The 16084-nt window shown below is 36.8% G+C and overlaps 1 protein-coding gene, 1 long non-coding RNA gene and 2 pseudogenes across 2 annotated transcripts; 2 read left to right on the top strand and 2 right to left on the bottom strand.

Moving 5' to 3' along the window:
- Nucleotides 1-10695: 10695 nt before the first annotated feature.
- On the bottom strand, nucleotides 10696-12652 carry LOC104101410 (putative late blight resistance protein homolog R1A-10; annotated as a pseudogene).
- A 38-nt stretch (nucleotides 12653-12690) lies between these two features.
- LOC138900238 (putative late blight resistance protein homolog R1B-23) lies at nucleotides 12691-14333 on the bottom strand (annotated as a pseudogene).
- LOC138900237 (uncharacterized) lies at nucleotides 14070-14947 on the top strand. Its single transcript, XM_070186958.1, has 3 exons — nucleotides 14070-14435; nucleotides 14529-14844; nucleotides 14922-14947. The coding sequence occupies exons 1-3, from the start codon at nucleotides 14070-14072 to the stop codon at nucleotides 14945-14947; spliced, it is 708 nt and encodes a 235-aa protein (XP_070043059.1).
- Nucleotides 14948-15014: 67 nt separating this feature from the next.
- On the top strand, nucleotides 15015-15838 carry LOC138900566 (uncharacterized). The gene is made up of 2 exons (XR_011411671.1): nucleotides 15015-15315; nucleotides 15438-15838. It is a non-coding gene; the product is annotated as an uncharacterized lncRNA (long non-coding RNA).
- The last annotated feature ends 246 nt before the right edge of the window (nucleotides 15839-16084 follow it).

Below are 16084 nucleotides of genomic sequence, written 5' to 3'. Positions count from 1 at the left end.
GATTGACAAAGTAACTCAGGGATGAACTAGGTCCATCACTGGTAGGCATAGACACGGACAGATTCAAAGCACGTGAGATGCACATGCAGGAGATAAACGAAATCTGGCATAATAATAGATATCTTCTGATCGAAAAGGGTTGCATAATTGATAAGGAGAAGGACTCCTTAATCAAAGAGAACACTATCCAAGATAAGGGAGGAGTTAGAGGTTGAGATCAACTAGAACTCTTCCACCAAGGAAGAGTAGCATTAGAACTCTAGTTGCTTTCTACTCTACTAACTCTATAAATCGCAGAAATTTCTCGTTCTACATGTGACACACAAAAGCAAAAGTTAAACGTGAATTGAGAGCAAAATAGCAAGGCATTTTGCAAGCAGTTCGTGTGTGATTCAAGTGTGCGAACCTGAAGCTACATGAACCAGATAGAAGAACCTGCTCCAAGTGTCTGTCTTTTATTCTAGTTCAATTGTAGTAGGTGTTTTCATATTGTACCTTTCAGCTTTATCTAGAGGCAATTGTAATAGGTACTCAGAGTATTCAAGTTAGAGTTAACTTGAAGTTTTCGCAACAGTTAGAGGCTGGTTGTCATAACGGGATTAGAGTTAATCCTAGGTTTACAAAAGTATTTTGTAAATGCAGTTTTTGGCTTAGTGATTTAGTGAAGAGTTTGGGAAAATCCTACTGGGAAGTAGGTCGAGTTTTTTTCACCTTTTGAGCCAGGTATTTTTCACGTAAAATTTTTTGTGTTCTTTATTTTCTGTACTTATTATTCCACAACAGTAGTAGTTGGAACACATAGAAGAACCAAGTGCTTCTATAATCTGTGCATGCGAAAAATTGGACACCACACAAATCATCCCCCTCTTGTGTGGTATTGACATATAAAATATCAATTGGTATCAGAGCAGGTTATCCTTGAAGAGGCTAAAACCTTAAGAGAAGATCAAGATGAGTGCACCACCTGGAAACTGGGAAGGGCAATCCACTGCTAGGCCACCACTCTTCAATGTCCAGTACTACTCCTAGTGGAAAAATAAAATGAGAAACTATATCATAGGAGAAGACTATGAACTATGGGACATTGTCACATATGGTCCATTGGCTACCATGAAGATAAATGACGAAGGAGAAGAGGTGCCAAAAACAAGAGCTGACTGCACTGTTGACGACTTGAGGAAATGGGAGAAGAATGCTAAGGCCAAGAAATGGCTTGTGTGTGGACTTGGTCCAGACGAGTACAACAGAATTTAAAGCTGTACTAATGCTAAGAAAATTTAGGACACCTTGCAAGTGGCTCATGAAGGAACTGCTCAGGTGAAGACGTCCAGAGATACTTTACTATATTCTCAATATGAGAATTTTTCTATGAAGGAAGGAGAGACAATCCAAGAGATGTATACAAGATTCACCACACTGACTAATGAACTGAAGTCTCTTGGAAGGACTCTTCTTGAAAAAGACAAAGTTGAGAAGATTCTGACTAGGGTTCTACCAGTTTCTTGGGAAAGCAAAATCACTGCAATTCAGGAATCTAAGAACATTGCAACTCTTAGGTTGGATGAGCTAATTGGAAATCTCACTGTTTATGAATTTAGAAGGCAGACCATAAAGATGGATGTGCCCAAGAAGGAAAGGAGCCTGACACTCAGAATTACTGAAGGTGCTGATCTGGAGGAAGATGAAATGGCTATGATCACCAAGGACTTTAAGAAATACCTTATGAGAGGAAAAGGTTTTTCAAAAGGTGGAAATTACAACAAAGCAATGGTTCCTGAAAAGAATGACCAATGAGGGCTGCTACAAGTGTGGGAAGACTGATCATCACATCATGAACTGCCCTCAATGAAAAATTGAATGGAAGAAAGAAAGATCTGAACGAAGGAACGGGAAGAAGGAACATGTTCATCCCAAGAAGAACAAAGGATCAACAAAGGCTATGGTTGCTGCTTGGGGAGAAAGTTCAGATTAGGAATCAGATGATGAAGATGGAGATGAACAAGCACTTATGGCAATTGGAGAATCAGATGAAGAATCTGAGGTAAGTATAATTCATCTCAAAGTCAAGATTAAGTTTTTGTCTAAAGAAAAACTCTCTGAATTATTGCTAGATTTCAGTGATGAATCTGAGGTAATAAATAAAGAAAAAGAACAGCTGTCTAAGGATTGTGTGATTTTAAAAGTAAAGTGTAAGAACCTGGAGCTCAAAGTTAGTGAGACTGTGAGTGAAAATACTGCTCTGAAGAACCAGGTTCATACATTTGAAGCAAATGTTCTTGAGTTAAAATCTGAAAATCTAAAACTGAAACTAGAAACCAGTAAGAAGATAGCTGATTGCACACAACTCACTTTAGAAGAAAATATAGGCAAACTGAAAGATGAGTTGTATAGGAAGGATGAGCAGGTAAGAGTGCTAAAGGAGGATCTAGGCAAGGTCAAGCATGAACTAGATAGAACTAGTAAATGGAATAGGTCCTCCGATGTTTTGTCATGGCTACAGGAATATCACTGTAGCAATAGAAGAGGACTTGGCTTTGGGAATCAGCTACCTAAGTGGGATCCTAAAAACAAGTACCTCACTCTTCATGAGAACAAGATTTGTACTCACTGTGGTAAGACTGGTCACTATAAAGGTGAATGTAACGCAGCAGAAAGGGCCAGTCAAAAGAACAAAAATTTTGTTCAAGGGAAGAATTGGTTACCAAGTTGGGCTAAAAGGAATTTAATTCATCCTTTTGCTTATAGAAAGGGACCCAAACTAGTTTGGGTTCCTAATACTAACCCCTGATTTCCTTTTGTAGGTTCAAGTGAAGGGGAGCAACCAAATATGGTACATGAACAGTGGCTGCTCAAAGCATATGACAGGAAGCAAGGACCCGTTCCTTTCACTTGAGGACCTCAAAGGAGGAAATGTCTCCTTTGGAAATGGAAAGAAAGGTGAAATCATTAGGGTTGGTAAGATAGGTAAGGATGACTCTCATTCCATCAAGAATGTCTACTTGATAGACGGCTTGTAGTATAGCCTAATCAGTGTGTCGCAATTGTGTGATAGAGATAACTTGGTAGCATTCACCTCTACTAAATGTTTTGTGATAAATCTTATCACTGACAAGATTGTTTTGCAGGGTAAAAGAGTGAATAATATATATATTATAGATATGTCCACACTCTCAGAGAATGAACTAACTTGCTTAAGTGTACTGGATAGTGATCCCCTCCTTTGGCATAAGAGGCTTAGACATGCAAGTCTAAGTCAACTCAACAAATTAGTCTCCATGGACTTGGTGATAGGACTGCCTAACATTAAGTTCAAGGAAGACAAAGTTTGTGAGGCTTGTGCAAGGGGAAAGCAGGTAAGATCCTCTTTTAAATGCAAGAAAGTGGTAAGTACCCCCAGAACGATGGAACTGGTTCATATGGATCTCTGTGGTCCAATGAGAATATTAAGTAGAGGTGGTAAGAAATATGTGATGATGCTTGTTGATGATTATTCTAGGTTTACCTGGACACTGTTTTTAACATCTAAAGATGAAGCAATTAGGCTGGTAAGAAACTTAAATGAAACCACAGCCCAGACTGAAGCTACACTGAAAGAAGGATTAGGTAATGGAACAGGTCCTTCTACCTAGGGCAACCTGACAGAGGGAATAGAACAAAGAGGAAATGATTCTCAAACCTCAAGGGAACCTGTCCATGAACTTGTTTCACATAAACAAAGCATTGAAAGAACATCAAGGGGAAACCAGTTGGTTGTGAAACCTTACAAGTATCAAAGTTCTCATCCCATTGAGAACATAATTACTAATCCAACCTCTAGAATCAAACCAGATCTTCATTAAAGAATCTTTGTGCTTTTGATGCTTTCTTATCTCTTATTGAACCTAAATGTTGCTGAGGCTTTGTAGGATGCAGACTAGGTAAATGCAATGCAAGATGAACTCAACCAATTTGAATGGAGTCAAGTTTGGCATCTAGTGCCAAGACCCTTGGACAGATCAGTAATTGGCACAAAATGGGTCTTTAGAAATAAACTTGATGAAGATGGAACTATTACAAGGAACAAGGCAAGATTGGTGGTTCAAGGATATAGCCAAGAGGAGGGCATAGACTATGATGAAACCTTTGCTCCAGTTGCAAGATTGGAAGCAATAAGACTCGTTATAGCTTTTGCTGCTTATATGAAATTCACCCTCCACCAGATGGATGTCAAGAGTGCCTTCCTCAATGGCTATCTAAAGGAAGAAGTGTTTGTCAACCAACCTCCGGGGTTTGAAAGAAAGGAGAGTCCTGATCGTGTGTACAAGCTTGACAAAGTACTTTATGGGCTCAAGCAGGCGCCAAGAGCATGGTATGAAAGATTATCAAATTTTTTGCTTGAGCATGACTACAAGAGAGGTAAAATTTACAATACTTTATTCTTGAAGGAAAAAGGTAAAGATCTCTTGGTAGTTCAGATATATGTTGATAATATAATCTTTGGAGTAACTACTGATAAGTTAAGTAAAGATTTTGCTAAATTAATGGGGAGTGAATTTGAAATGAGCATGATGGGTAAGCTTAATTTCTTTTTAGGCTTACAAATTAAACAAAATTCAAATGGAACTATGATCCATCAACAGAAGTATGTAAAAGAGTTGCTTAAAAGGTTTAAAATGAAAGATTCCAAAGAAATTGACACTCCTATTGCAACAACTACAAAGTTGGATATGGATGAACCTGGTTCATCTGTCGATCAGAAGTTTTATAGGGGAATGATTAGCTCATTGTTGTATCTCACTTCTAGTAGACCTAATATTGTTTTCAGTGTCGGCCTTCGTGCAAGATTTCAGGCAAATCCGAAGGAGTCTCACTTGACTGTTGTCAAAAGAATTTTGAGATATCTAAAAGGCACCACTGATCTTTGTCTTTGGTATCCAAAAGGTAGTAATTTCAATCTTGTGGGATTTGTTGATGTTGATTATGCAGGTTTTCTTGTGGATAGAAAGAGCACCTCAGGTATGGCACACTTTCTTAGCTCATATCTTATGTCTTGGGCCACCAAAAAGCAAAATTCAGTGGCCTTATCTTCTGCTGAAGCTGAGTATGTTGCTGCTGCTTCATGTTGTGCTCAATTGTTATGGATCAAACAACAATTAATGGACTTTGGAATTGATGTTGGTTGTATCCTCATTTTTTGTGATAACACTAGTGCAATTAGTATGACCAAGAACCCGGTTCATCACAAGAGAACTAAGCACATAGATATTAGGCATCACTTTTTGAGGGATAACTATGAAAATGGGGTGATCACTGTGAAATTTTGTGCTACTGACAAGCAAATAGCTGATATCTTCACAAAAGCCCTAAGTAGAGATCACTAAGTAACATGTTATAATTAGAGATGATTAAGATCACCTAAAAGGACCAGTTCAGAGTACATAACGGAAAAAAAAAATTGGTTAGAAAATCTGAAAATTGTGTACATAATTAGATTAATTTTTGCTCAGTCTCATACTTTCAATAGTATACTCTTGTGCCATGTGTAAAAATGACTCATTAAACTCTAATGATATTTTCTCTATTTTGGCAAATTTAGATTTACACAAGAGTATTCTCAGTGGAGAACCTGGTTCATCAAGATAACACGGTATATTTTCTACACTCTGCATAATTTGAAATAATAATATCTGGATCATGAGCAGAGTCCTACTAAATTCCAAATTCCTTTTGGACTTATCAGTTACAAGTGAACCGATTCTGTTCAAAAGAGTCCCAACCGAATTGTAGTACCTAGGTTCTATGGATACACTCCAAAGTATTTTCAAAACTAAAATTCAGTTTGATTAGACTTCCACACCCCAACATCTAAGAAAAGAGTAAAGATGCTTGCTCGCAAGGTTGTTGCGGTGAGAGAAGAGATTTGGAGAATAAGTTTGTACTAGTAGGATCTAAAGCAGGTGTTGAAACTACAGAGTCTGGAGGAATTGGTGGTAAAAATAAAAAAATAAGAAAAAGAGAGCAAGGGTGTTCGAAGTGCTGTGAGGGGAAGGGTAAAAGAGTGGTTGATTCTTCACCCACTCCTGCGAGTTTAACTAAAGACACAACTACAATGGTTGTTTGGGGAGAAAAATCTGCTGGAGTAGAGGAGAGTGTAAAGAAAATAGGGGGAAGTGGGTCTGGCAAAGCCGCTGAAGGGCAGGTTCAACTTGAAAATAAATAGATGAACCTGTTTCATCTGAACATGAAACCCTCGCAGACCTACTGAAGAGAGTGACTAAAAGTTATAATCCAAAGAAGAAAGGGAGGTTGGTACAAGCAATGATCATTTTAGGGCAAATACGCTGCCTGCTTGTGACTATGAAGTCCATGTCACTCCTAAAGAACCTGGTTCATCTAAGAATGTACCAGTGAATAGCAAGGTATGATCCTTGGTGCAAGAAAGTAGGGCTAAGGATGCCGAGATTGAGAGGTTGAAGAAAAGGTTGGCTGAGGTGGAGACAGAGAGAGTTGCTCTTAGAACTGAGCTGGCAAGAGAAAAGGAGAAGAATGATGACATTCTTCAGGATATGCTGAAACTCCTCCGAGCAAAAAAAAAAAAAAAAAAAACCAAGCACCTAGTTCTTCCCAGCCTTAAGCTCCTAGCCTAGTGTAGATCAACCAGTGACCCAGTTTGGGATTTGTTTTGCTCATGTTTTCAGTATTTTTATTTCTTCTTATGCTTTGTGATATAATCTTATCAATCATCAATGAAATTCACTATTTTTGTTCTAGCTGTTTGTTTATATTTCTTTGATGGTTAAAATTCTTAGCTTGATCTATGATGATTAATCCATGATTGCATTTGAAGTAGCCCCAGTGGCCATGAGTAAATTTTAAAATCTGGTTATCTTACATGTTTTATGCAACTTTTCGATGATGCCAAAAGGGGAAAAAAGGTTGTGCTTTGAACAGTGATGTTTATAACCTAATGAACCTGGTCTTTGATAATAAGTGATAAAAAGAAAAAATATTTCTAACATTGTGTTGATGTTGAGCTAAGTTGAAACAGGGCCTAAGCTTATGGAAGCACAGAGCTTGTCATCATAAAAAATGGAAAATGTGTTGGCCCAAGTAAAGGATAGTTTTAAAGATTGACAAAGTAACTCAGGGATGAACCAGGTCCATCACTGGTAGGCATAGACACGGACAGATTCAAAGCACGTGAGATGCACATGCAGGAGATAAACGAAATCTGGGATAATAATAGATATCTCCTGATCGAAAAGGGTTGCATAATTGATAAGGAGAAGGACTCCTTAATCAAAGAGAACACTATCCAAGATAATGGAGGAGTTAGAGGTTGAGATAAACTAGAACTCTTCCACCAAGGAAGAGTAGCATTAGAACTCTAGTTGCTTTATACTCTACTAACTCTATAAATCGCAGAAAGTTCTCATTTTATATGTGACGCACAAAAGCAGAAGTTAAACGTGAATTGAGAGCAAAATAGCAAGGCATTTTGCAAGCAGTTCGTGTGTGATTCAAGTGTGCGAACCTGAAGCTACATGAACCAGATAGAAGAACCAGCTCCAAGTGTCTGTCTTTTATTCTAGTTCAATTGTAGTAGGTATTTTCATATTGTACATTTCAGCTTTATCTAGAGGCAATTATAATAGGTACTCAGAGTATTCAAGTTAGAGTTAACTTGAAGTTGTCGCAGCAGTTAGAGGCTGGTAGCCACAACGGGACTAGAGTTAATCTTAGGTTTACAAAAGTGTTTTGTAAATACAGTTTTTGGCTCAGTGATTTAGTGGAGAGTTTGAAAAAATCCTATTGGGAAATAAGTCGTGATTTTTTCACCTTTTGAGCTAGGTGTTTTCCACGTAAAAATCTCTGTGTTCTTTATTTTCTGTACTTATTATTCCACAACAGTAGTAGTTGGAACACATAGAAGAATCAGGTACTTCTATAATTTGTGCACGCGAAAAATTGGACACCACACAAATCACCCCCCATCTTGTGTGGTATTGACATATAAAACATCAGCATGTAGTATGACAAGATTAATATTTCTTTTGTTTAATTAACAACGAACTAGGAAAGTTTTAAGTGTCCAATAATATCTATTTTTTCAAAAGAAAATATTACTTTAAGTGGCCAATGATTAGTTTAGTTACTTTAATATAATATTATTAATTAAACTGCTCTTCAGTATAGAAAAAATCAAGTTTTAATTCCCAAAGAAAATTGACAACACTAGCAAATTTCATGAATTTTAAAAAATTTATGGACTATAATGATAAAATCAATAAATGATATTAAACTAAATTAAAAAACCTCAATATATAAACTTATTGAAGCAATTCCTGAATCTGAGGAAAGTGAAAGAAAAGTATTAAAAAAATATTCATGTAACGTTAAAAAAGAAGAGCTAGAGATATAGAGAATTTGCATTTCAATTACGAGATTTCTTGTTAAATATCAAGATTCTTATACGCCCTAAACAAACAGAAGTCGTTCATATGATTAAGAGACTATGCCACAAAGAAATATGTAAATATTTGAAAAAACAAAATTCTAAAAAAATTGGCCTTGATTGGGCTGGCCATTTTAAGGCTCATTTAAGTGGCGGGCCGGCCCACCCTAGCCCACCAAATTTAAAAGCCCGTGAGGCTTGGACTGGGTCGAGTTGGACTGGCCCGTTTCAACAACTCTGGTCTCGTTATATGGTCTTGGGCAATTCTCAACTCATAAACTAGTTTTTAGGGTTTGAGTTAGGCCAACGTCCATTCTTAACACTTTCTACCTGCTAAATCTCTAGAAAGCTGATGTTGAACTTATTAGATTGGGGAGGTAATTCTATTTATAACACTTGCATATGTGTGACTTTTATATGCCCTTAAACATACATTGATTCAGTTTAGCTTCTTTCGAACTACTTATATTTTATGCTAAACTTCCATAAAATGTCTCGCAACTCTAAAGACATAAAAAGTATGCTGATGAACAGGGTAAAAATACAGAGTTGAGAATATCGTAATCAGGCATTTCGTAGCAAGAATTCGTAAATAAGATCTCTAGCTACTCACTACCTGGCAGTTAAAACCCGAGTTCAGCTTTCTATCGGCTATAGCTCAAAGCCCGGTGGGATAATCTTATCTACAATTTATAAGTGTGTTTTTTACTCTTCCAATTTGCGTTGGCTAATACTCATCCTCCACCTTTTCACCACCACCAGTATCATCACCATCACCTATATTTGAGAAAAGAAAATCAGCATATTGTTCAAAATATTTACCAAAAATGTTAGAGAAGTAAATAATAAAGCTCCAGCCCCTCCGCCTTTCTTTATAAATCATTTGCATAACCAATCATCTGTATTTGCTTTGACCGAAGAATTTTGTGAGGAAAAATTTTCCGAGTTTGTTTTTTACATTGATAGAAACTAGGGGAAAAAGGCCAAATATACCCCTCTACTTTCATATATTGTCTACATTTAACCTCCGTTATACTATCGGGCCAAATTTACCCCTACCGTTATATTATCGGGCCAAATTTACCCCTGCAATCAACAAACTTTTAGAAATACCCCTTGATCTGTTAAGTAATCCAAAATCTCCCAAATTCTTATTTAAATCACTTGCTGTTCTTCTTGCTCCATTATTTTTAAAAATTACTATTGATGTGAATGTTAAAATTACTAGACTATACAAATTATTCATAATTGTTTTTAATTACCAATGCACCCATTTTTCTTCTTGTAATAAATAAAATTACTTTAGAATTTTATTTATTTTTCAATCATATACATACCGTAGAATTTAGTGGGTCTATTTATTGTGTATTATATGCAGTTGATCATCATGTATGTATATATATATATATTCAAATATATTTTGTAATTGCCTGGTTAGTATAGAGTTCGATCGACTAACTTAAGAGTGTACAATGTGTAGGCATTTAATTAAAGCAAAGTTGAATTAGACAATGTAAAGTATCCGATAAACTTCAACTTCAATCACTAATACTTGCAAAGTTTCCATACATTTGGTGCAACGAATTCATTAAAATTGGGATGTTGTAAATACTTTTAGAATTTAGAAAAGCTACCTAATTTAGATTTTTCAATTTACTACACTTTGTTTATTCGATTTTATTATTTAATATTTTTTCTCTTATTTTTTTCTCTAATTCAGAAAGCAGGTAAATGATAATTATTTCAAAAATAGTGGACCAAGACGAATAACAAGTGGTTTAAATAAAAGGTATTTGAGAGGTTTTTTGATTACTTAACAGATCAAGGGGTATTTTTAAAAGTTTGCTAATTATAGGGGTAAATTTGGCCCGATAGTATAACGGTAGGGGATAAATTTGACCCAATAGTATAACGGAGGTTAAATATAAACAATATATGAAAATAGAGGGTATATTTGGCCATTTTCCCTAGAAACTATATATAGGCTTTCTTGAGTTTATCCATCTTTTATTGTTAAAAGACTTCATGTAGCACAACTATTTCAAGAACTTTTACCTTTAATAAATAAAATAGTATTAACTTTTCCATAAATAATACTAAAGCTTTAAACAAGGTGTCAAACAAAAGGAATGGAGTAATTAGTTAAAAGGTAAGTTATAGTAAGGAAATGCATTTGACATAGTTTAAAAATTGAGATTAGAGTATATATAGTTTGATTTTTCTCAGTAGTGTACCTGATGAATCCGATAACATTAATTTTCCCGTTGATAAAGACTTCGAAACTAGAATTCTGATAATATTCAACTTGCATTTTGCGGATATCCCTGGCTGACTTCTCAACAGATTATTCGTTGCAAGATTTCACCTCAATGGACTTTAGAGAAGAGATGTCTCCGAAACAAGAAAGAATCTCCTTAAGACGCCAGTGACCTCTCAAAACCAAGCGTTCAAGGTTAGGAAAGGCATCATCAGCGACACTCCATTCCTGAATGTAAAATGGTGATGGTTTTAAGACTTTGGGCTGAGGGAACTCGCCATTGCTCACTTTCCATTCCTTACTGTCATGGTGATAGTTTGAGTACCTCAAGGTTCTGAAGCAGCACGATTCCTGATAAGTGTTGAGGATACAGGTAAAAGTAGGATAGTGTCAACCTTTACAGATTTGGTGCGGAGATGCAAAAGGGGATGGTTTCAGGATATTTATGCCACAAAGAGTGTCTAGAGATCTTTAGCGTTTCAAGCCGTGTTGAAAAAATGCATTTTGAAATATGCAGATGTCTCTAACTTAACCATATACTCCCAATCTTTTTTGTCTATTGACATGTGCTCGGGTATATACTGTATAGAATGCAAATTATTTAATATCAGAGTTTCCAGATTCCATAGCTTGGTATCGGATAAATATAATCCAGAGCAAAAAGTTTTTGAAGAAAAATATCTCAAGTAAACTAAACCAGTTGGGAGATTAGCATGAGTGAACTCTAAATCCAGCACTTTTAAAAATTTGAAGCTGTAAAAACTTTTGGGAAATTTGTGCTCATCATGCAAAATTATAGACCTAACAAGGGTCCACGACGAGCTCCTTTCTCCAATTCGAGACTCTTCACCTAAAATGGACATGCGATGAGCAAGTTGCTTGTGATGGTGAACATGGGAGGAAGGATTGTCATTTTGGTCCCTGCGAAAACAGAAATTAGTAAACCTATAAGATTGATTGCGAGATATAACTTGAATACTTAATTAATTGAACCAAAAGAGTACCACTAATTGGTGTATTACCGTGTTATCCATAGGATAAGATTCTCTTCCTTTCCTCTTTCCTTGCAGAAATCATGCAACAGGTCATGTATGCGACATGCTTTGATCTTACCACGAGAACTCCTCTTAGTTTCCATCACTAGATTTCTTCCAATAAGACTTTCGAGATAACCTTCTGCTATATCCGCCAAACTCTTGCCTTCAGAACATTTTACGAACCCCTCGGAGATCCACAACCATGATAACTTTGAAACATTAATCACACCGTCCTCTAGAAATGATCCAAAGTACAGAAAGCAAGACCTCAGATGATAGGGTAAACTGTGATAACTATGTTCTGTAGTGGACCTTGAGTCATTGTGAATGTGGGGACCTAAATTGTTGCCCACTTGTTCCCAACATTCTTCTTTCTTCTCTGACTCTGCCAGAATACCAGCCACCAGAGCAACTGAAAGAGGCAACTGACCACACTTTTTTGCTATTTGTCGCCCAATATTTGTTAGGAGAGAGGAGCAACTTTCTTCACCAAACACTTCCTTTTCTAACAACTTCCAACTTTAATCATCGGTAAACATACAAAGTGAAAGAGGATCACTTTGAAATCTAGCGTAATTGGCAACTTCATAATTTCGTGTTGTTAGAATGATTCTACTTCCATTATTGTCGCCTTGAAAACAACTTATTAGATCATACCACACACTAGTTTCCAACACGTCATTTACAAGGATGAGATATCTTTTGGAGAATAAATCTTTGCTAAGCTTATCCGCTAAATACTCAGCACACATTTTTCTATTTTGAGAATCTGTACCAATATTGGCTTCACGTAGAATTGCCAGCAATAAGCCTTTCCGTGTATATACTTGAGACACAACCTTGTGCACGAATGTCAAAGTGAGAAACAACTGACCTGTCAGAGTAGAGTTTGTTGGCCAAAGTCGTCTTGCCTAGACCATGCATGCCAACAATGGCAATGGCATCTTGCTCTTTGGTTCCTCTTATTCTTTGGTTCCTCTTATTAGTTGGTCGCGTAATGTTTCAATGCCATCTTCAAACCCTACAATTTCGTCACTCATCCTTGGAGTTCCTGCCAAATTTAATGACGTATGAGTTGCGTCTGCATTCATTGTATCCCCAACCATTTTCTTTTCCCGAATCTCTGCTACCTCTTCGCTGATACAAGTAATTTCCTTTATGATATCCAAGAGCCAAGCCTTTCGACACAAGTAGGGAACTTCTTTGCTTATACAAGCATTGACTATGTATTCTACCTCATATGCTTTACTCATCGTTGTGCAGCACAATTTTGAAGCGTCTCGAGCTTATTGTGTTTCCCTTCTGCAACAGCCTTTAGGAAAGGGTCCAAGCATTCAAATTTCTCCTGAATTTTTTCAAGGGGGTTTTCGAGAGGAAAGAGTGAATTTGAATAGTGTCTTTGGAATTCCTTCAAGTTGTGTAAAAGAAAATCAACACAGCCTAATCTATGAATCCTTAGCAAGTTAGATTGAAACACCTTCCGAATGTTGAGGTAGATCACTGTGATTATACGTTTAAGGTTGCCCGGCAAATCAAGAACTTGTGTTGGGCTCACTTCTCCTGGTGCCATGTCTTCCTTCTTCTCCTCGTCTTCATATAACGCGTAAATCACAAGGGCATCAAGAATCACAGTGTTGATATTGCGAAGTAAAATTTCAAGATCTTGTATAGGCATATAGATGATGTTGGTTTTCAAGAAGTTGAGCATATCCTGAAGTATTGCCATGTTTTTCTTCAAAGCAACTATTCGTCTGGAGTTACTATTAGTCGGTAGCTCCAAATATTTCTGTAAGGCAGTCGCCACAAAGCTGGCTTCGCTGTCAGCTCCTTGCTCATTTTGGATGTTAGGATAACATCCTGATTGTATTGTCGACCTTAACGCTTGATGGACATCAACATAGATCTTACGGATGCATGGTTGAATGGGCTTAATCCTCATTTACAAGAAATCAAAAATAATGAGATATGTGATATATGTCATGACCGAGGTTAATATTGTATAGGCTTAATTTAACCATGGTTAGATTAGTAGTAACTATAGTTAGGTGTTAATATTGTAGTTAGTCGGTTAATGTTGATATAAATGTAGGTGTGTACAGTGTTTTGGAATATACTGAAAATAGAGGTTCTTCCCTCATCTCTCGTCTCTCTCTGCTATGTTTTCCCTTTGTGAAAATCATTTCTCATCTTGCAAATTCATAAAATTGACATGGTATCAGAGCTTTTAGATGATTGAATCCAGAGGTTTTCACTAAGAATTGTTGAAAACAAGAGATTCATCGTTCATTTCTCAATTTTTTCAGTCGGAATCATCAGTCACTCGCCGGAACCCTAAATAATCATGGCCGGAGATGAAGTCACAGATCGATCTACGATTGTGATAGATCATAATCATCCGTTGTATTTGCATCCATCGGACACGCCAGGAGCATTATCTCTTGGTTTTCAGCTACATGGAATGGAAAATTACACGATCTGGAGCCAAGCGATGGAAGTTTCGTTGCTTACACGGACCAAGTTAGGGTTTATAGATGGTTCAATAACACGCGATACCTATGGAGATAATTATGTAAATCTATGGGATCGCTGCAATGCTATTGTGAAATCGTGGATCATACACAATGTGAGTCGCGATTTGCTAAGTGGAGTATTGTTCCGATCAAGTGCACATGCAATTTGGTCGGATCTTCGGGAGCGCTTTGATAAGGTCAATGCATCACGAGTGTACTACCTACACAGAGAGAATTTTACACTGACATAAGGTACATCCTCTATTTCAGTTTATTACTCGAAATTGAAGGACTTGTGGGATGAATATGACTCGATTATGCCTCCCCCTGTTTGCTGTGATAAATCAAAGAAATTCATTGAACGACAGGAGTATCAACGTTTATGGAAATTCCTAATGGGATTAAATGATGGCTATAGTCAAGCTCGTAGCCAAATCTTAATGAAATTTAAAATCCCCACGGTTAATCAAGCTTATGCTATGATCCTTCAGGATGAGAGTCAAAAATTAGTGGCAGGAGGTAGTTACTGTGCCGAGTCCACAGATCCTACAGCTCTGTTTAGTTCTAAACTTGGTCAAAAGCAAAGGAGACACTTCAATGTTGAATGTGATTTCTGTCATTTGAAAGGCCACACGAAGGAAGAGTATTATAAGTTGATGAAATGTGATTACTGCAATAAGAAGGGACATTTGAGGTCCAGCTGCTATAAACTAATAGGCTATCCAGTAGATTTTAAGCCTCAGAAAAGAGCTAATATGGTTGGAAGTTCAAAAAATCAACCGATCTCATTAGGACCTATGCAAATGTTCACTCCTTAACAATATAGTTAGATCCTAAGTCTATTAAACAAGGCATCAATCTCTGAATCTTCTGCCAGTGCACACATGGCAGGTAATGTTTCTTATGAACCAAAAACTGATGAGAAATGGATAGTAGATACTGGAGCCACAAACCATATGGTTGGTAATGAACAACGTTTACATGACAAATTGTTAGTAGGTAATGCAGGAAATGTGTAGCTGCTTACTGGAGAGTCTACTAAGGTGTCACATGTTGGTAGTTGTCAATTAGATGGAGGTGATACTATTAACAATGTCTTATGTGTACCAGCTTTCAAGTTTAATCTTTTGTCTGTCTCTCAATTGACAAAAGCTTTGAACTGTTGTGCTGCATTCTTCCTAAAGTTTTGCATCTTTCAGGATATCTTCACTGGGAGGGTGAAGGAGATTGGTAAAGAGGAAGAAGGCCTATATGTGCTGCATTCACAAAGAAGAAACAAGAATACAACTAGATCTTTAGTAATGGTTGCACACAGGAATGCAGCTGAACTATGGCACAAGAGGATGGGACATGTTCCAGTTCAAGTTCTCAAGAAGATTCCTAGTCTTAATAGCAGTAGTAAAGCAGAAATAAGCCCATGTGGCATATGTCCATTAGCCAGGCAAGCTAGGACTCCTTTTTCAGTTAGTAGAAGTAAAGTAAATAATATTTTTGATTTGATACATATGGATGTTTGGGGACCCTATAAAGTTCCTACATATAATGGAAAAAGATACTTTCTCACAATGGTTGATGATCATTCTTGATGGATTTGGATTTTCTTTCTACATCTTAAGTCTGATGTCACTACAGTCCTAAATTTTTTTTATCATTATGGTGAAAACTCAATTTGGTAGAATGATCAAGTATTTTAGATCAGATAATGGTTCTGAGTTCTATAATCATAATTGTGCTAGTTTGTTTCAAATGCATGGGATTATACATCAAAGCTCTTGTCCACACACTCAACAAAATGGAGTGGTGGAAAGGAGGCACAGGCACATTCTGAAAACTGCAAAGGCTATCA

The sequence above is a fragment of the Nicotiana tomentosiformis genome, chromosome 10 (genome assembly GCF_000390325.3).
Source record: "Nicotiana tomentosiformis chromosome 10, ASM39032v3, whole genome shotgun sequence".
In the NCBI taxonomy this organism is placed as follows: Eukaryota; Viridiplantae; Streptophyta; class Magnoliopsida; order Solanales; family Solanaceae; genus Nicotiana; species Nicotiana tomentosiformis.
The sequence above is the reverse complement of the archived record's forward strand: the minus strand, read 5'-3'. Positions and strand labels throughout refer to the sequence as shown.